Source organism: Mytilus edulis, chromosome 2, assembly GCF_963676685.1.
Source record: "Mytilus edulis chromosome 2, xbMytEdul2.2, whole genome shotgun sequence".
Classification (NCBI taxonomy): Eukaryota; Metazoa; Mollusca; class Bivalvia; order Mytilida; family Mytilidae; genus Mytilus; species Mytilus edulis.
In genome coordinates this window covers 54,372,295-54,394,671 of record NC_092345.1, presented here as the reverse complement: position 1 = coordinate 54,394,671, position 22,377 = coordinate 54,372,295, and the positions used below count along the sequence as shown (strand labels likewise).

The 22,377-nt window shown below is 30.5% G+C and overlaps 1 protein-coding gene across 1 annotated transcript in view; it reads left to right on the top strand.

Annotated features, from left to right (window-relative positions):
- Positions 1–22,377, top strand: part of LOC139510255 (transient receptor potential cation channel subfamily M member-like 2) — an 87,300-nt gene that overhangs the window by 46,421 nt on the left and 18,502 nt on the right. Inside the window, exons 25-37 of the mRNA XM_071296745.1 lie at positions 3,633–3,887; positions 4,775–4,949; positions 6,828–6,987; positions 8,019–8,212; positions 8,818–8,944; positions 11,564–11,708; positions 13,205–13,319; positions 15,568–15,725; positions 18,220–18,311; positions 18,952–19,149; positions 20,194–20,299; positions 21,001–21,144; positions 21,905–22,018. Coding sequence (XP_071152846.1) covers positions 3,633–3,887; positions 4,775–4,949; positions 6,828–6,987; positions 8,019–8,212; positions 8,818–8,944; positions 11,564–11,708; positions 13,205–13,319; positions 15,568–15,725; positions 18,220–18,311; positions 18,952–19,149; positions 20,194–20,299; positions 21,001–21,144; positions 21,905–22,018 — 1,983 coding nt within the window. The remainder of the gene's footprint in view (positions 1–3,632; positions 3,888–4,774; positions 4,950–6,827; positions 6,988–8,018; positions 8,213–8,817; positions 8,945–11,563; positions 11,709–13,204; positions 13,320–15,567; positions 15,726–18,219; positions 18,312–18,951; positions 19,150–20,193; positions 20,300–21,000; positions 21,145–21,904; positions 22,019–22,377) is intronic.

The window sequence follows — 22,377 nt, the reverse complement described above, 5'->3', positions numbered from 1 at the left end:
ATTTACATATAGATCCATATACAATGAAGGTTGTAGAAAAATGGTAGTCCGAAGGTTTTGACCATCAAAATTGTGCATTAGAAATAATAGTTAGGACCAGAAGATGTTCTTCAAGGAGCACCATAGAAAAACGATATTTAGAACTTCCAGATATCTTAGCTTTATACAAAAATAATCCAGTTCGGTTTCTTTTTAAAAAAATGTATAGACTGAGATGTACTTTTTGATCAGTCATATTGACAAACATTGACGATTTTACGTGCAGTTTAAGATTAATCTTAAAAATCAAATAGCGGGAGATTAAGCCTGGTTTGTTTAGAAAAATTGAGATATAGGAAAGCACAAAAAAATTGTAACGAACAGAGCACACTTTCACAGTCATGCATGTCTACGGGACGTATCTTAATTTTCTAAAAAAAAAAAAAAAAAAAGGTCATCGGAAACTTGATTTATGTCATCCATTATAACAAAAATCTGCTATATTCGACGTCAAAATTAATTTTTATTTTACTCTTCACCAGAAGACATTCTGGAGATGTGCAGAAGAGACCAATAAAACACGCCCAATCAAAATGATCAATATGAGTTATTAACTTCAAATAGTTGTGTCAATGTGGTTCAAATCGCCTACACGCTGCGCAATGGGCATGATGGTGTACGTTCGAGTCCCATCAAATCCAATTGTTTTTTCATCGTTTCGTAATTTTTTACATTTGTCGTTTTAAATCACATTATCATGATATTGTAAAGACACCTTAACAACAAAAAATAAAAAATGTGCTAACAATATTTCAGTTTTATTAAGGTTGAGCCGGTAATTGTTGAAATGTATAGTTTATGACATTGCGATCTTTATTCATATATAAAACTAAAAAAACCTTTGAATAGACTTATTAAGAAGGGATATAGTTATGATACTGTTGTCAGGTCATTAAAGATTGCATATTTTGGCGTTAATATTGATTCACTTATAGGGTCTTTGCATCGGAACTAAACACATTTATTCAAAAACCAGTTGTTGGCATGACACGGGTTATGTTCTTTTCATATATGTTATGATGGTATGATACTAAACCCCTAACGGGAAGGATTGTGCCTGATGTTCATATGATGAAATCATAATCTTTCAGTCAGTGTAATTGAAGTCTGGAGCTGGCATGTCAGTTAACTGCTAGTAGTCTGTTGTTATTTATGTATTATTGTCATTTTGTTTATTTTCTTTGGTTACATCTTCTGACATCAGACTCGGACTTCTCTTGGACTGAATTTTAATGTGCGTATTGTTATGCGTTTACTTTTCTACATTGGCTAGAGGTATAGGGGGAGGGTTGAGATCTCACAAACATGTTTAACCCCGCCGCATTTTTGCGCCTGTCCCAAGTCAGGAGCCTCTGGCCTTTGTTAGTCTTGTATTATTTTAATTTTAGTTTCTTGTGTACAATTTGGAAATTAGTATGGCGTTCATTATCACTGAACTAGTATATATTTGTTTAGGGGCCAGCTGGGGGACGCCTGCGGGTGCGGGAATTTCTCGCTACATTGAAGACCTGTTGGTGACCTTCTGCTGTTGTTTTTTTCTATGGTCGGGTTGTTGTCTCTTAGGCACATTCCCCATATCCATTCTCAATTTTATTATATGTATACTAATGCGTAATATGTCCCACCTTCTTGTGTTTTTATCAGCCGAGTACATTAAAGTACACACAAACTCATTTTTGGTTATTCAAGTTAAAAGAAAAATAAATAAGGCCGTTAGTTTTCTCGTTGGAATTGTTTTACATTGTCATATCGGGGCCTTTTATAGCTGACTATGCGGTATGGGCTTTGCTCATTGTTGAAGGCCGTTTGGTGACCTATAGTTGTTAATGTCTGTGTTATTTTGGTCCCTTGTGGACAGTTATCTAAATGTCAATCATACCACATCTTCTTTTTTATACAAACAATAACTGTAGATTTTCTCTGGTGAAAAATTTCTATAATTTGGTCATACATGTACATAGAACGAATGTTAACTTGTTGTTACCACAGCAACTATTTTACTGATATTAAATAGCTAAACTTTATATCAATTTTGTTCTTCATTGTATTAATACAATGGTTCACTAGTAATTATGTATGCACGTTGATTATTTAAGGTGTAATAATCTATTGTAAAATGTACACAATACATAAAAAAGGATAAAATACGTAAAAATCTGATATTTAAGCTTAGTCGGCCTACCATTTTTACGACGTCCTAGCAAGAGATAACTATAACATTTTTGGTGTTTTATAAGCTCCATATCATAGAGATCAATTGAAAGAAATATCAATAGATTCTGAAGTGGGGCCAATTTTGCCCCTTATAGCCCCTTCTCCTTTGACTCTTTTAATTTTCATAAAATTTTTACAAAGTATTTACTTTGACCCTTTAACAAAAATATAAAAATTTTAAAAATTTTTAAACCAACCGTTTTGTCAGAAAAAATACACTGGTTGTATAGCAATTTGACAAACACCAATTTTGATCATTGAGAAGCTTAATATTCCTTTTACAACACAACGTAATTAAAACGTTTAGCTGACTTTACAGAGTTATCTCCCTGTAGTGTTAGGTATCCCCTTAAAAACAAACATATCATCAAACTCTGATACAATAGAGCTGTATGGAGTTTGACAAATCATTTGATGTATCAAATTGAAGATGCTTTAAATCGTGTTTTTTCATAGTATATTTTATTTTGTTTATGATGAGTGATATTATTTTCATGACTGATGTCATATTTTTATTTTGGTTTAAGCTCTATGTTTTTGTTAGATAATTGTGTTTTGATTAATTTTGTTTGTTTTCTTATTGTAAAAATTGAAATTGACAATTTACATTATTTACCAGGACATTTTTTTTGTGTAATTGAAATTTGAAAACCAAAAACTTATGACAATACAATAATATGTGTATCATTTGAATTTCTTTCTATTGGATATTGAATGGTTTAAAAAAGGATTTTTTTACATTAAAAACTTGCAACAAAAAAATAATATGAACTCGTAGTTTACATTTTATTGTCATCGAAGTTATAATAATTTATCCACTTAAATTGAAAGCATAAGTTTTTAAAACCATTTTTGACCAGATTTTTGTGACAAAAATTTTGGTTATTGATTTGCTTGTTAAAAATTCATTCTCAGTATGTAAATGTTTAAATTACTGGTTTTTTTGTGTGTGTGAAATTTTTTTTTAAAACTGCACAGGTGGCACTGACACTTGTCGATTAGTCAAAATTATATATTGACCTCTATTGTCTCTTGTGTTTATCTTTGTGTTGTTCAATAGCTGTCTTTTTGACCTATAACCAATATCTTCATTTATTCATATGCAGATGATTTTTAACGCTTAAGTACAAAGTATTGCTCATTAACAAATAAGTGAGAGTTATTTCATATTTTTAATTGAATATACAATTTCCAAACTTAAGAATGGCACAGTCTGCAATACATATCAGCATACTTAAATATTAAATTTTCATTAAAAAGATCATTCTCTGAAGTAAGAATGACACGTCATAGTTTAAATATCTTTATCAAATATTGAAAAAAATTCATATATACCAAAAAAAATCATGTTTTATTTCTTTTTCTTTTTTTTATTACAGCTTGTAACTGGTTCCTCAGCGACTATAAATGCAAAGTTAAAAAGTTATTTATCAGACAGTTGGAATTTGGTAGATGTACTGACAATCACGCTCTTTTTATTAGCATTACTTTTACGATTTCTACCCTATGATAATACATTTGAAGCAGCTAGGGTAGTTTATGCTATCAATTTTGTAATATTTTTCTTCCGTATCCTGCATATTTTTTCCGTCCACAGAGAATTAGGACCGAAGCTTGTTATGATAGGAAATATGGTAAGTAAAACTTTTTGTCATAATAAATGATATATTTGAAATATGAATGTTAAAAAAAAAATTGTTATGGAAGAACTTCCATGTAATGTTCCTGTTATTTTTTGTTTTTACTCTGATATCAAAGGAGTTTATGAGTGAGGACATAATTTTTACTAAACATTTAGTTTCTAATAAAATTTTACATTGATATTTAAGAACAATAATTAATTCTTATAAAGATAAAAAGATCTGGTATGATTGCCAAATGAGACAACTCTCCACAACAGTTCAAATGACACAGATATTAATATCTACAGGGTATAGGTCACAGTATGGGTTTCAATAATGAACAAAACCCATACCACGTATTCATCTGTAAAAGGCCTTGAAATGACAACTGCAAAACAATTTGAACGAGAAAACTATTGGCCTGTGGAAATAATGAACAAATAACAAATGCATACAACCACTGAATTACAGGCTCCTGACTTAGTTTTCAGAATAAGCTGATATAAAAAAAATATTTGACAAACTTGTGTTAATTTCCAAGTCTTATCAATGTTATAAAAGTTAAGTAAAAGTGTTTTTTTTTTAAAAGACTACATTATATTCCTTGCAGTAAATAGTCTTTATTTTAGAAATAATGAATAAATTGAGGTTTAGCTCAAGTTAGACCAGTACTATGGATTCATACGTTTTGGTGAAGCAAAAAGTACTATTGTTTTGTGGGTTTAGGTGAACAAGTACAATTTTTCCTCAATTTTCAAAAATAGATAGATCAACAGTTACTGGTTTACTCTTAGGTCAAATAATTAAAGAATATTACATTGAGGTAAAATTGTCTTGAAACAAAAGTTTACTTGAGACAAGTTTCTGATTGACAGATTTCGCTGTATTTGTAATTTCAGGTGAAAGATTTGTCATATTTTATGGTGATATTGATGGTATTTGTGACGTCTTATGCCGTAGCATCCTACTCCATTTTGTATCCAAACATTAGTTGGTCTTGGGATATAGTACTGAAGGTGTTAAGAATGAGTTACTGGAACATGTACGGGGAACTATTTATAGAGGATATAGAATGTAAGTTAAGTCTTTTTTTTCTTAAAGTAGAATTCGTTTTGTGATTCTATACTTTTTAGGTAAGAGGTAATATTTATTTTCATTTTTGTATGCATTTGATTACAAAATGTACATTTTTTATGGCAAGGAAAACACGAAAATTAGCATTTATGGACCCAAATTGCTCCATATTGAAGCTATGAATTTGTACATAGTAGTAGCTACAGAGATTCCTTTTCACTTGTTTGATTTTAACAATAATTAAATTGTACTAAATGACTCGTAGAAATTACTTACAATATATTCCAAGAATTTATGCCTTGTTATTTAGTTGCTACATGTATACCAGTTTGGAAAACAATACAAAATTCCCTTTAAGCCCCACCTACGATAGTAGAGGGGAATTATGTTTCTGGTCTGTACTTCCGTTCGTCCGTCTGTTCGTCCGTCCGTTCGTCCTGCTTCAGGTTAAAGTTTTGGTTGAGGTAGTTTTTGATGAAGTTGAAGTCCAATCAACTTGAAACTTAGTACACATGTTCACCATGATATGATCTTTCTAATTTTAATGCGAAATTAAAGTTTTGACCCCAATTTCACGGTCCACTGAACAAAGAAAATGATAGTGCAAAGTTCAGGTTAAAGTTTTAGTTAAAGTTTTTGGTCAAGGTAGTTTTTGTTGAAGTTGAAGTCACATCAACTTGAAACTTAGTACACATGTTCCTTATGATATAATCTTTCTAATTTTAATTCCAAATTAAAGTTTTGACCCCAATTTCACGGTCCACTGAACAAAGAAAATGATAGTGCAAAGTTCAGGTTAAAGTTTTAGTTAAAGTTTTTGGTCAAGGTAGTTTTTGTTGAAGTTGAAGTCACATCAACTTGAAACTTAGTACACATGTTCCTTATGATATAATCTTTTTAATTTTAATTCCAAATTAAAGTTTTGACCCCAATTACACAGTCCATTGAACATGGAAAATGATAGTGCAAGTGGGGCATCTGTGTACTATGGACACATTCTTGTTTGGGTATATTTGGAATTCTCAGGAAATAAACATCTCAATTAATTGTTAGAGCTAGGGCTAATTCATGAAATTATAATTTTATATTAGTATTTATTAACATTTTTAGAGAATCATGTTTGAAAATGGTATGATTTAATTTAATCTTTCAAGATATATATTTCATCAGAAAAGTTATTTTGGTCAAACCTGACAGCCAGTGAAAAAACAATTAAACTATAGAGATAAATAATCCAAAACTTTTTATCAAAATACAGAGTACCAGTACATATTTGTGATGCCATAATCACTTAATTAGCTTAAAACTATCTATATTGTTGTTTCAATTTGATTAAAAGTCAAAATAATGCAAGTTTGTGATTTCATTGATTTTCAGGGTCATTGAAAAATAAACCCTTTGTCGACCGACTCCTTTCATTGAGAGAACATTCTAAAATACAAGAATAATGCCTTTAAAAACGAGGGTTTCATGTTTGAGTTGCTCTTTATATTTACCTTATATGAGGACCGAAATGGGGGTACCATCATGACGAATAACGGTAAAAGTTTCTGCCAAATGACGTTAACTATAATGTTAAGTGCATGACAATAAAATGTACACTTTCTTTAAGACGATACAAAAATCAATTGTTTTTGACGAATCATGTTAAATTTTTTCCAAAATAAATGTAACAATAATTTTTAGAGACCTTTGACGAAAGTATATTTTGACGATTCATGGTAATATTTTTACTAATTTGACGCTAATGGTAGCTGAAAATGACCGTTTGACGCCCGACGGTAAAGGGCATTACTACCCTCTTATATTGATAAAAGTATGCCGTCACCAACTGAAGGAATTATGATGAAGTTTAAATTATTATTTTTTTATTTGTAGTAGAGGAACCTAACTGTAGCTTTGATGCAGCAATATACAACGCTGGAACATTGCCAAGATGTCCGACAGAAGTCGGAAGATATGCTACACCAATATTAATGGGAATATATGTCCTATTTGTCAATGTACTACTGCTCAATCTACTTATTGCTATGTTCAGGTTAATATGATATTTATATGATTTTATTGTAAACATATGCCACCTTAAACACAAATGACATATTATGTAACATATAATTATATATACAATTTTAAATTAAAAAATCTCCTCACTTCCAACCTGATATTTACACTCTTATACTATTACAGTGTTCTCCCCAGATATTTTATTTAGCATCCTGGTAAACAGGGACATTTGAAATACCATCTTGTTTAAAAAAAAAATATAGCATCACATCCATAACACAATCTATAAGAAAACCAATTCAAATAGCATCCCATTCAGAAATATAGCATCACAATACCATGATGCTAAAAGACCCTGGGGAGAACACTGTTATTATAATTCAAATCTATACTTTAATTTTATTTGTCATTTTATTATAAACAACAAAGATTTAGAATATCAGAGAACACTATTATTTATTTTTGTGATTTAAGCGAAAAATGTACGGTTAACCAACTTAATGAAGATACTTTTTTCGAGTTAGATCTATTCAGCTGTTTTTGCAGTAATTTATGTGGCTGATTTTCTAATTATATTTGTAAACTCTTATTAGATAAGATCCACAAAAAAAATGTGAACAAAAATTCTGAACTCCAAGGTAAATTAAAAAAGGGGGAGGGCCTTCAAGCTGAAAAAATCAAACTTTAAATTTAATCAATCAATGGAACAAACAGAAAACAAATGTCATAATTAGGACTTTGTACAAGTTTTTTTTTAAAGAAAATGGTTGGTTAAACTTAACTTTGACATATTTGCAACTATTTATGTTCATGTTATTTTTTCTACTCATGAGAGCCTTGAAAATAAATTAATTGCTTGCAAAAAATAGATGATTTACAGTAATTGTTGAGAACTATTTCCAAGGCAAATATAAAAGTGCATTATTTCGCAATAATTTCGCTGTATAAAATTCCTATTTACATATATATATATAGTTTCAACAGCAGAGATGAATAATTATTTCACATAAATGTTTGTTTTTACTTTTTTATGAAGATTCCTTACAATATTTATTCTGATTTCAGTTTCTCCATACAGAGGATACAAGACAGAACTGACCAGCATTGGAATTTTCAACGTTATATTTTAATTTATGAATACTACTCCAAGCCGCCTTTGCCTTCACCATTAATATTGATCAGCCACATATTTTTGTTCATACGTTGGTGTGCACGAACATGCTGTAATAAATGCTTATCAACTAATCAATCAGACCTAAGTGAGTTTCTCTGTTAATTTGGTTTTTCCTTACAATTATATTGATTTTTGTTTTCCATATTATACCACAATATGTAGCATTATATATTGATTGTCCTGATTGTCTGTTTGTTTGTTTGTTGAATGAATGATTTTATTCTCATACACTAGTACATAGTTACAGCGAAAATAATAGTTCATATATAATACATATTTTTATTTTTTTTAGTCTACCTATTATACCAAACTCTTCCTTAATCAGATATAAGATTTCATTGTCAGAATCCTCCACATAATTGTTGCTATTTCATCACATTATTTACCTCTTTTATTTGTTATCCAATTTTTTTTTCAGTTTTACCAAAGTTAATTTTGGGCTTTACTAGACCTACAAGAAGGGGTTAATTTTTTTAATGGTGAATAATATAAAAAAAAAAAAGACTAGTAAAAAACAGCGAATATTTTGATACTTTGTATAAGAGTTGTGTTGTGCTTAGTTTTTATAAGATTTATGATTAACAAAAATTATATAAAAAAAAAGAAAAGTCAGTAGTATGTAGAATTTACAATGAACTATTTATGAAGTATTTGAATTCCTTATTTTCACAATCAATCTTTATTTTACAGTAAAGAGATTTCCAAATGAACGTCAGTTGATACAGTGGGAAAATGTGATTGCAGATGCTTATCTCCACAAACTAGAAATGATGGATTTAGAAAGACTGGAAATAAAAATGCAGTTAACCCATGAAAGGTATTAATTATTGTTTTATAGTGTATCTTACTTGATGCTTGTCATGGACCAAGTCTCTAGCATATACACTAACAGCAGGGGCGGATGCAGGAATTTTCGAAAGGGGGGGTGCTAACCCAGGGCACCCAGGGCAAAGGGGGGTGCAAAACATATGTCCCGATACAAATGCATTGATCGGCAAAAATAAAGGGGGGGTGCGCACCCCCGGAACGCCCCCCTGGATCCGCCACTGAACAGTTGTTACTAGCTAATACATTTGAAATTACAGGTTGGTGACAATATGTAAACACTTTTAAAATTATATTGAGATTTTTGGTGTAGATTTAACATATAAAACAAATCACAAATAAATTATTTTCACATGTGTATGACCTAAAATGTTTTATCTATCATCTTTTCTCTGATTCTTACACAATTTATCCTTTTCCTGTGGTTCATTTGTGGGTCACTGTACAGCCTTCACCAATGAGCACAGTAAGTCATAAAAGGCCCTGAAAATGTCAAATTTAAAACAATTCAAATGAGAAAGCTATATTCACTTGCATTAAAAAGAAACAGCTGATCAGCAATAACTGATAAACAATTCATTGCAAGGTTTACATAACAGTCGGAGGGATGTTATGTATGAGTGTACAGGACTTTTCTCAGAGCTCCAGATAAGAATTCACAAATTGGGGTTTTTACCCACCATTTTTTTATGTAATTGGGTGATAGAGTTTTTAATTGCATTATCAATTCCGATTCACCCCTCAAGCAAATATCAAATTGGGTTTTTCACCACCAAGCTCCTTAATGTATTGGGTTTTTTCATCAACACAATATTGAATATTTAGGCATGATTATTTATTATAATCACATTATATCAACCCAAGATGTTTTTCCATCTTTGATATATTTCTTTCTTTGTATATGTGCTTAGCTGTTTTGTTTGGTTTATACACTGACGAGCAATTGTACGTTTGATTTGTGTCCCGTTTTAAAAGTTCTGCCAGTTTTGTATTATCTCACAACTTATATAAACTGCAGCTGGTATGACTATAGTTGGACAGTAACTAATTACCTTTCTAGATCCCATATGATATCCTACAGTTAATTTGGGGTAGGTCTGGCTTAGTGTTAAGATTTTTTTGTAATATATGTGAAATTTAGGTGCTGTAAGAAAGTTTTGCCAGTCCTTTCACCTATTTGCCAGATCTACTTTTTAATAAAAAATAATAAGTAGTTCCCAGATTTAAGATATACCCCAAAACCTTGACCAAGTTTAAAGGGTGGTTTAATTATGGACAACACATTCAACTTCAATTTACTAATAATTCTGCAACATCAAATAAATAAATGACAATGTTATACTGCAGTTTTCCAATAAGACAGCTATCTTAAGCATACAGAACAATTAGACAACTATCTTAACCATACAGAACAATAAGACAGCTATCTTAAGCATAATTGTTCTGTATGGTTAAGACAATAAGACAACTATCTTAACCATACAGAACAATAAGACAACTATCTTAACCATACAGAACAATAAGACAACTATCTTAACCATACAGAACAATAAGACAACTATCTTAACCATACAGAACAATAAGACAACTATCTTAACCATACAGAACAATAAGACAACTATCTTAACCATACAGAACAATAAGACAACTATCTTAAGCATACAGAACAATAAGACAACTATCTTAACCATACAGAACAATAAGACCAAAACAAAGAAAGTTTCAAGCTGCATTGACATAACAAAACAGATATATGTACTTGCTCATCAACTAAAAATGAAAAAATAATATATAAACTAAAATTGTACCTGAATGTTTTTGTTTTATTTAATGAACATAAATTTGAGTTAAGTTGTCCCTTATTAGAACTTTTGGTTTTCGATGCTTTCCAACTACATATCATGTCATAATTAATTTGGCCTTTCACTTTTTCCAACTGATTTTCGTTCTTGAAGAACATGTTTATCGTTCTAGCAATGTTCTCGTTAAGGTACGCAAACACGCTCGTGCTTTCGACGGAGGCTTCATAAAACACTAGCTGAGTCTTGTTATCATTATAACTTGTCCTCAGCTATCAAAAAGAAGATGAAAACATGTTTCTATTCAATATTTTTACCAGACATAACATTTACTTTCATTTCAATTCATTGTATGTTACGATAAGTACTGAGCAATTCGAAAAAAATATGAAAACATGACAAACGCTAATTGGATAAATGCCGAGAAGATCAAACTGTTTTCATAAACACGTGTACCTTTTGAGCAACGGAAAATTTCAACAGGGACCCATTTCAGCTGCTTGATGCAGGGCTCTATTTTTAGAACGAAAGGAAATTTCCAATTATAAATATTATAAAAAAAATATATTTACGCGACGACCATAATTAGATAAGGGTAAATAATGCAAACGATAGCGAATAAAAGTGTAAGAACTCATGGTTTTGGCATATAATTGGGTTTTCCTTTGAATTAATTGGGTTATTGAACTCTGCAATGGGCAATTGCATTGGGTTTTTAATCATTTGAATTGCGTCATCACGCAAATACGCAGCTCTGCTTTTCTGTGTGTCCACATTTGTTTGAATTATGTTTAAACAATTTTGTATTTCAGATTAGATCACCTTCTTGTAAGGATGGATGAGGTGCATGAAACCAGTCAACCATCACAGGTATCAGGAGCAAGAAACTTTGATATTCAGCCTATTGTTAAAATGCCTGAACAACTTGACAAAAGACTCAGAAGTTTAGAAGACCAGGTACACAATATTTGTGGAATTTTGAAACTGCAAATATGGGAGGCCTACAATTATGCTGGTTCAGATCTTAGTTGTTTTCATTTGGTTTAAAGCAATGTTTAGGTTAAAAAAATATCAATGTTACTTTATTAAATAAATATAAAGATAAGAAAATGTGGTATGATTGCCAAATATCTTTGAAATTTAGCTATTGGCAGTTTAAACCAAATATGTAACTTCTTTTATTGCAGACCCAAAACTATGAAATTAATAGTCCAAGTCCAAGAAAAATGGATTTTCAAAAATTGTTTTTACAAAAATATATATAGAGTGGGGTGCTCATTTTCGCCATATCTTTCCATGTTTTCTACAGTTTATGTTCAGGTCTATATGTTTTTGAAGTATACTGATATTTCTATATGAAGATAACTTCAAATGCAAAACATTCCTAAGCTTGAAAACATGTTTGTTTGAAAATAATCATCTGTAAAGTTAGATTAAAAGGTGTTTGAAATTTCCTGAAGTTTTGTCAATGGGGGACACATATTCGCCGTTTTTACACATCTATTTAAAACCAAATAACTGCAGCTTTATATAATATTTATCAAATAGATTTCATTATAGATGAACAGCAGACATTTCAAAGGTGTAAAAAACAGAAATTTAGGCCAATCAGTCAAAAAAATGTGTAGAAAAAAATCTATGAATATCCTGTTTTTCATTCAGGAAATTGACGGAAAATCGTTGTCCGTTTTTCGATCTTTTGCAGTAAGTGCCGTAATTTTGTCTAAGTTTAAAAAATAATCATATTTGTTATAAAATCATAATTTATTGGCATATTTCTTCCATTTCAGCCATCCTTTGAAGTGTTTACACCTCAAAATCATAAAACGGCGAAATTGTGTCCCCGGCGAATATGGGCCCCCCACTCTAAGTCAAAAGGAAAATAATTTTCTAAAAAGAAAATTGGTTGACAGTTGAGGCATTACTTTGTTTTTATGCCTTGGCATCCTTAAGTTAAATTGTCCAAAAACTTCACATTTGTTTCAGATGACAACTTATTTATTTTCCCTGATATAGTAGGTCTCTGATAGTTTTCCTTGATCATGTTGATATTTTGGGACAATACTTGTATTATAAATTACCATCAACCATAGTTGGAATTAAGATTTCATCATGATTGCTTCTTCTAATGTGTGTTCTGTTTATAAATAAATTTACAAAAAAATGAATCTCTAATATCAAAATTCCAGTAATACCTTCAAGAGCAAAAGAATTATATTATGCATATGCAAATTACATCCAGAAGTTTACTTGAAGATTGTTATAGGACTTCTGCTTAGGGACATTTTTGTTGAATACATAATCTGTATGAATTTGGAAAACATCTGTTAGCTGTTTCAATGATCAGAAAGCTACAAATACAAATATTGCAAATGACCAAAATTTAATTAATAATAGTGATATCTTGAAAGTATGAATAAAACTACAAATTTTATTTCTACATTATTTATCAGGTTCAGACTTCAGCAGAATCACTTAAATGGATTGTAAATGCCATGAAGAAAAGTAAACTATCACTAGATGGTCCTGCTCCAGAGGCCTATGATCCGGCCAAGAAGGAAAACGAAAGTAGGTTTTATTACTTCCTGGTTGAAGTTTACATGAAACAATTCATTGTTGTTGCAACAAATATTTGCCTAAGTACACATCTTAAAGAATTAGATTTAGTGAAATATCACAATTTTATTGCAACAAATTTCCATTTTCTGGACTTGCTTGACTTTACGAATTTTCTTATTTTGCACGTTGATTTGATATAATTGACACTATTAAACTATGCCTATTGTATATCACTCAACTAGAAAATGAATTAAGAGTAAATTACACAAATACCTCTAGACTGATATTGTATATTTTTCTTCCGGTGGTGATCTTTCATAACAACTTGAACCTAAGGCAGTATAAAATAAGGAGTCTGTAATGATTGCCAATACGAAAAAAACTATCCACCAAAAGACTAGGATGTAAACAAGTACATGTCTTTGTGCAGTCTTCAACAATGAGAAAAACATCTTACTTTTTAATAAAGTTGGAAGAAAAAGATTTGTAATTATAACTGTTTTTCATCAAGTTTGTAACTCTGATACAGATTTTCTCACAAGGTAAATGTTGTATATTTTTATTACTGACAACTGTGTCATTTAAAAAATATACTTCTTAAAATAGAACTCATGAAATCTTAGATTTTTTTGTAAGGCATGAAATGCTTGAAATTTATAATTGAGATATACACAGATTTCAAGTAACAAAATAATGTGCATGTGTATAACCATACTTGTAAGGAAAACAATGCTTTTTAAATTTGACTAGGTTGTTCATTGTGTATGAACGTATTCGTTCTTAAATTTTTTTCTAGGACTAAGGCAGATATCTCCAATTCAAATATCACCAAAATGTGTCCCACTGCTTAGGAAAATGGAACATATTTCTACCATCTTTATGCTTTTAGTTGTATCAATTAAAATACCATTTATATATACACATGGAAAAAAGTATTGCAACACCTTGATTTTTCAAAAATTGAAAAATCAGCCTCTTTTTTTGGATGATATATAATAAGATATTTGTATGATATTATTGAAACATAGTTTATGATAACATTGGCATTGAAACGAACAAAAAATGTTTAAAGAAAAATGATTTATATAACCACAATTTTAATAACAAAATGAAGCGTTTTTTGTACAAAAAAATGCATTTTACAACTTTGACTGTAGTCGAACTTTACAATGTCAGACATTTCAAAATTAATCTTCAGATGACTGTTCACATCATGGTTGATCGTTACACGCCAAAGAATTAGTACTTTGTGCGCAGCCTCCATTCAAACGGATAACCACATCTTAACGTCTTCTGATTCCTGCCAAAAATCGACTAATTTGTTGCTAAGGTAGCAGCAACCATTTCTGATGAAGGGCATTGTTTATTTCATGATGTGTTTGAACTGGGGTGTCCTTTCGCGCACTTCCCGCCCAATAGTGTCCCATATATGCTCGATATTGTTCAAATCTGGGCTACGATCCGTCCACGGAAGATGACCCGAATTCCATTGGAACAATGAATCTTCCTCCATGATGCTAATTTTCAATTTTAGCGAGCTCTGCACTACATTGGATACGGAAAACTGTGTCTGTTCGTGAACAAAGGTCTCCGAAATGGTCTTATCGCACGATAACCAGTAGCGATGAGTCAATCTCGAACAGTTCTTGTTAAAAGGTCCCTGTATGCCAAACACTCTCTTTTTTGGATTGTATTGTATGCAAGGGGTTTCCTTCTGACCAACCTTTTTTATGCTTGATTTTCCCTAGCAAATGGTATAGAGGGTCTTCTTTATTTCGGAAGGTCTTTAACATCGTTTAGTGCCATTTTTAATTCTCAAAACGACTTCTAGTGGAATGGTGATGACCAACAATACGTGCAGTTATTACAGCGACCTCCTGCTTCACTCATGCTGATAATCTGTCATCTTGCTGCAGTTAAGAGTTGTCGATGACCCATTACAAGGTGTCAATCACATAACTTTAAAATTTTGGTTATTTAAAGTGTTGAAAACAATGAGGATGAAAACACCTGTTTTGCTGTTTACGGGTACAGAAGCTGCATGTGCAGATAAAAACTTACCGAGTCGATATTTATTGATTAAACTCAGGTGATACTTAAATAATGTTTTACCAAATTATATCACAAAAAAATAAAAAGTGTTTTTTTAATTTCAATTTCAATTTGGTGTTGCAATACTTTTTTCCATGTGTATATTTTATTTATGTCAACAATTTTGTAACATTTGTATAACACTAAAATAATATCTATCCTTCAGAGTTGAAGAAGGAAAAGCAACAGAAAGAACAAGATTCGATGTATGTACAGAGTATGATTAGTCAGCAAACAGAAACTCAGACTAAGTCTCGTAGTGTTAACTATGTTGGTACTGGTATAAAGAAATTCCCTGTACCAGAAGATATGGCTTCCTGGGGTGTAAGTTTGTAGTGTAGACATGATACTATAAAGTCAAATATTATTGCGAAAATTTTATTAATCTGAATAAGGCAACTGGCTGAGTATCGCAATAATAAGAAATGCATTATGATATCTGATTCACATATCTGTATGAAGTTTTTCCTGAAATCGAATTAATTAATCTAACGTTTTAGCTCAGTCTCCTAAAATCTGCAGAATAATGCATACAATAATTTCTCTAAATTGACAGCAAATTGTTTTGTATCCCATAACAACTTTTCCTGACACACTGTGAAAGATTGGACTTGGTCTGAAAAAGAAAATGCTTTTATCAAACTTTATTTGACTGGTATGGAACATGATGCCATTGTGAGTTTTTACAATCACTTGGCCTCAGTCCTAATTGTCCATTTTTCAGAAACTGCCTGTGATAAATTGGACTTTGATTAAGAAAGAAAAATGCTTTGATAAAATTTTATTAAGGATATACACCTCTGAGGAGGCAAAAATATGGCTAGAATTAAACTTTTTTTCTTAACCTGATTTTTTGGTTTACATGACTCTGAAAATAATTGGTGAAGAAAAATCAATTGGTAGTGCACTTCATTTTTATACGCCCGTCAAACTTTTGACGGGACGTATTATGGTATACAAATTTCCGGTGTCCGTCCGTCTATCTGTCCGTCCGTCTGTCCTGCGTAAACATGTTGCACCGTAACTTGAGAACGACTTATCCAAATTTCATGAAACTTAATATAGTTGTTTCTTATGATGGTCAAATGATCTGTATACTTTTTGGTGAAAATAAGATTTAAACTTTTTGAGTAACGGCACTTTGTAACTAAAACGGGTGTGTTTTTATACAACGGGTGTGGTTTCACATGTCCCGCCGTGTCTCAAAAACAATAAATGGTTATTGTTTAAAACTTCCTCAGAAACTATTTATGATTATTGCATAAAACTTCCACACAAGACGTCGGGCGTATCATGCGCTCATGGCGCAGCTGTTTATTTTCACATGTCGCACCGTATCTCAAAAACGTTTCTTGATTATTGCTTAAAACTTTACACACTTCTTAGTTATATTAATCTTAATATCTGTATACTTTTTGGTGATGATTGAAAATTTCATTTTTTGAGTTTTTGAGTATTTTGTAAAAAAGGGAGAGGTTTTTTTTACATGTCGCGCCGTATCTCAAAAACGATTTCTGATTATTGCTTAAAACTTTACACACTTCTTTGTTATATTAATCTAAAGATCTGTATACTTTTTGGTGATGATTCAAAATTTCATTTTTGAGTTATTGAGTATTTTGTAAAAAAGGGGGAGGGTTTTTTTACATGTCGTGCCGTATCTCAAAAACTATTTATGATTATTGCTTAAAACTTTACACACTTCTTTGTTATATTTATCTAAAGATCTGTATACTTTTTGGTGATGATTCAAAATTTTATTTTTGAGTTATTGAGTATTTTGTAAAAAAAGGGGAGGTTTTTTTTTACATGCCGCGCCGTATCTCAAAAACAATTTATGATTATTGCTTGAAACTGTACACACTTCTTTGTTATACTAATTTAAAGATCTGTATACTTTTTGGTTTGATTCAAAATTTTTTTTTAGTGATATTTGTAAAAAAAAAACAGGGTGGGGGGGGGGGGGGAGGGGGGTTCACATGTCCCGCCGTGTCTCAAAAACAATAAATGGTTATTGCTTAAAACTTCCTCAGAAACTATTTATGATTATTGCATAAAACTTCCACAAAAGACGTCGGGCGTATCATGCGCTCATGGCGCAGCTGTTTATTGTGCTAATTAGGCATTTGAAAGTACCCATTTTGATGATTTTCAATTTTTGTTAATTTTTAATCATTTTTGGGCTATAATCATGAAAAAAAAATCACAATTAAGCTTTTAAAAATTATCTCACCTTGCTACTGTTTTATATGCTGTCAAATGAAGGTACAATGACAGTTCCTTTCAAATTTACATTTACCGGTAGTAATGCAGCATGACATTTTTAGGAAGTTGGTTCCCATTAGAGAAATCTATTTCGCTATAATTTTCTGAAAGTTATCATGGAAAATATATTAATTTTTTCTATAAAACCCCTTGGCTGATTTAAATTAAAGCTCTGACTTATTGCCTTCAGTTGTTATAAATACCATTAAAATTTACAATAGTATATATAGGAATATGAATATAGGCTTTGAACCTTGACCTATACATGCTATAGTTGTTAATTTCTTTGTAATTTGGTCTCTAGTGGAGAGTTTTCTGATTTGGGGGTCATAACAAACACCACCATGCAATCATATTGCAAGTGCCTTCTGATTAGCACCACCTCCTGTACATTTATTTGTTAAAGTAAAAACTGTTAGAAATAAGGCACATGTTTAGATAACTATAACATAACTGATGTCAATATTAAAATATTACTAATGAATGATGTTATGTTCTAATAACAACCTACAAACTGATCAAACACACCATAAATGTATGAGTTTTTTTGTAGATCACATGGCCAGAGTACAAGCCAGTGTATTATGAGGCTCCTGAGGTTAAAGCCAATCCTTCCTGGGCAGATCATGTTAATCTGTTAGAACTGTAAGTATTGGTAAATTACACTTAAATTAGCTGTTAGCTTTATTTTATTAAACATTTTCGAAACCAGTAAATTACACTTAAATTAGCTGTTAACTTTATTGTATTGAACATTTTCGAAACCAGTAAATTACACTTAAATTAGCTGTTAACTTTATTGTATTGAACATTTTCGAAACCAGTAAAGGGGTCCTAAATCATACAATAAAATTATCCCTTATGTGGTCTTAGAAAAAGCAAATTTTCAATGTTAAAGTATTCTGCTTTTGTTTTTTTGATAGGATCTACTTGTGATAAATCAATGATATTTTGTATGAAATTGCATTACTATCAGTTTATATCTATTTTAATGCCCTGCCCCCTTTGTCATTGTTCTATGAATTAATTAGCAATTTTCAATGTTGAGTTTTTCTGTGTACGTTGTATTGATAGGAACTATTTGCTATAAACAACAAAAATTTCTATAAAGTTACATTACGGTATGTACATCTCAATTTGTTGACTATTGTCAGGCCCTGTCTAGTAGATCATGGTCTAGTGACTAGATTTATAAGCTATGTTGCTGTCCATCAGATTGTCTTTTTTCTGAATTTGAAAAAAAGTATTAAAATTAAAATTTTATTGATTTATTGATTAATTGTAGGTCACCAAAGAAGAGGTTGAATAAAATCAAGTTTAATGCATATGATGAGTCTTGTAAATACAACAGAACCAGTTATCTTGGTGAATATCAAATGATAGATGGTATACCCAGAAACCCAATGGGTAGAACAGGAATGATAGGAAGGGGTCTGCTTGGTAGATGGGGACCAAACCAAGCTGGTGATCCTATAGTTACAAGGTAATTATTTAAAGAATAAAGGATTTATTTTCTTCAATTTTTGTCATTTATTGGAATAGAATTAAGTATGCATGGAATAGTGAAAATTAACAATTAGTTTAAAGAAAAAAAATCTGTTTCTTATCAGTATGTGTTAAAAACTTGTATATTCAAGAAAGTTCTGTTTTCCTAATATGATGCATATCTTTCCATTTTCTTATTCACATTTCAATTTGTGTCTTTTATAAACAATTTGAATAATTGAAAAACAAACATAGCATAGATATTTCTTACAATCTTGATTTAATATTAATAGTAAAATCTTTTTCTCTGCATATCACAAAGGAGTAAGGACAATTAAGGCCCTTATTTGGCCCAAAAAATACTGTAAATTTAAAATTTATCATACATATTTTTAAATTACTGTACAATATCTAAGGTACAAGGTATTCAGAAAAACAAAACAATTTTGGACATTGAACAAGTTACCATGGCAACAAATCATGACTTAATTTGCATATTTTGTAAAATTTCGGGATTTCTTTGTTTTTCATCAAATTTTTAAGTATATTTTAGATTGAAAAAGTATGTGCGCACCCAAGAAGTGAGATTTTGTCAATAGTTATAATAAAGCTTCTGTTAAATTATTTTGTTGTTTCTTGGCTGCGCACGATATTTCCACAACAGAATTAAAGATAGAAAACTGCATAAATTCTGTATTTTTCATCATTTTTGTGAAAACAGTACATATTATGAAGTAATTGTGACGTCATCACATATAAATCTTAATGTTTTTCATTGATATTTCTTGACCCTATGCATTTCTAAACATTATGTGCCAATTTGAGAAAGTTATCAAACATTTTATTTTCTTGGGCCAAAACCAGGCCTTAATGCCCCTTCACCTTTGTATGAGACAAAATGTTGGTGAAGATCTTTTATTTTTAAATTAACTTAGGGCTATCATCATTGTAGATAGAAGATATTATTTTAAAAAAAAGATTTATGTAGAAAATTATGTTATTTCAAATAGTAAGCCCATAAGAATTATCATAATTTTTACAGATGGAAAAGAAATGCCAGTGGTGAAAAAATACTAGATAATGGAAAATATGTGTTTGAATTTATAGCCATCATTCGAAGTGACAACAAATTATGCAGTTTACCTGGAGTAAGTTTGATATAGGTTTATCGTTAAATTGTAAGTTAGTATCAGAAAATGTTGGCCTTGTCCAAAATGTTAAATGTTGTTTGGTTTTGTATTCTTTAGAAGTTCATGTGTTATATTTGTCACTAGAGAAGAAGGAACACGTATATGATACGGAAATTTTTGGCCTCTTGAATTTAAAAATCGTGAAGGAACATAAATGTCATTGGGATGTTATTCCTATGTCAGGAATATGATAGTTCTAATCCACTTATTTGATGTATTTGAGCTTTGATTTTGCCATTTGATTATGGACTTCCCGTTTTGTATTGTCCTCGGATTTCGGTATTTTTGTTATTTTGCTTTTTTTTACTATGAATTAGATACTGATTTTTGTAAACAAAAATGTTCAAATTATTATTAAATGATATGATTTGTAAAAACTCTTTCATTTGAAGAAATATTGTACATGTGTAGATGTATAGTAAGGTTTTAAAAAGTATTTTGATTATGATTGCCAGCTTAAAAGTTACTATTCTACTTCTTTGCTTTTACTTTTCAAAAAGCTGTTTAAAATAATTTCCTTATAAGCATAGTTTAACAAAGGTTACTGTTACTTTTTAATATATTGGAAAACTTTAATATAGAAACTTTTATTATTGTTATAATTATCAGACACATCTTGCATATATTTATACAACTATATATGTTTTCTTTATTACTAGGGTATGGTTGACCCAGGACAAAATGTTTATGAATGCTTGAAAGCTGAATTTAAAGAAGAGGCCCTTGGTGGTCTAATGGACAATGAAGAACATAAAAAGAAAATAAAAGATAAATTAAAAATCATGTTTGAAGAAGGAGAATTGGTAAATAAAAAAAAATCCTTTAGTTGCTTGGGCTTGGCTTAAAACAAGAGCACTCAAGATCTTTTCTTTTTGCATAAGTTGCAAAACACAGAAACTAATTTAAACTTTTTCATGTTATTTTCAAAATAAATTTGATTAAAATGTTTTGTTTGCATAAAAAAACATCCCAAATCTTGCTGTGGCATGAAATATTTGAAACCTGAAGTGACATATCCTGTAATAAACTAAGAGCAAACAAATAACTATCAATATTATCAAGGAATGTCATCAATATTTGACATGACGATTTTAACCTTATTATTGTTGTTTTGATATATCATATACGAAAATTCTGAGAAACAACAACTCTTCCCCCAAAAAAACTATTCATTCAGAGACATAAAATGCACAAGAAATCCTCTCACAAAAGATATTCATTCAGAATTAATGTTAACTACAATAAACTGAACAAAACATATTGGCAATGCAGGTGCTCTTTCTTAAGGGGGTAGACCTTGGTTCAGGGAGATAACTCTTTAAATCAGTTAAGCGTTTGTAAAAGTCAAATTCATCAATGTATTTTAAGCATTTACCTGAAACAGATTGAAAATAATCTACGTAACCTAGAAGCTTAGAATATATTTTTGAAAATGGTTGACACAAACATACTGATGATTTTAAGAGTTATTTCCCTTAACCTAGGTCTACCTCCTTAACTTAGCTTTAATGTTCTGTGTTGATATATGCTTATATAAATTACACATATAATTTATTATTTTAGATATTTAAAGGTTATGCTGATGATCCAAGGAATACAGACAATGCTTGGTTAGAAACACTTGTGTATAATTACCATGACAACACTGGAGAAGTCTTACATCCGTTTCAAATTCAGGTAATTAATTTCAATCTTAGACATATTATCATTCTTTTGAACTGTAAACTTAACAGTACAATGTTCATGTCACAACTCTGATTACAAATTAAAAGGGTGGTTGGTTATATGTTAGTGAGGCAGCATCCCTAAAAAACCAAAACTCCAAAACATTTGAAGCATATTTCTTTTCAATCACCCGTTTTTTTTATGTATATATCTTTTTTTCTGGTCAAGTTGACACCAATCTGTGATTTAATACAATGATCATTTTGGCAAATTTAGATGAATGGATATTTTAGGTTATTTAACTGAAATGTTTTCAGACTCCAAATTTGATGTATCATGCTTATCAGTTTGAAGGTTTTCACTAGTTTATA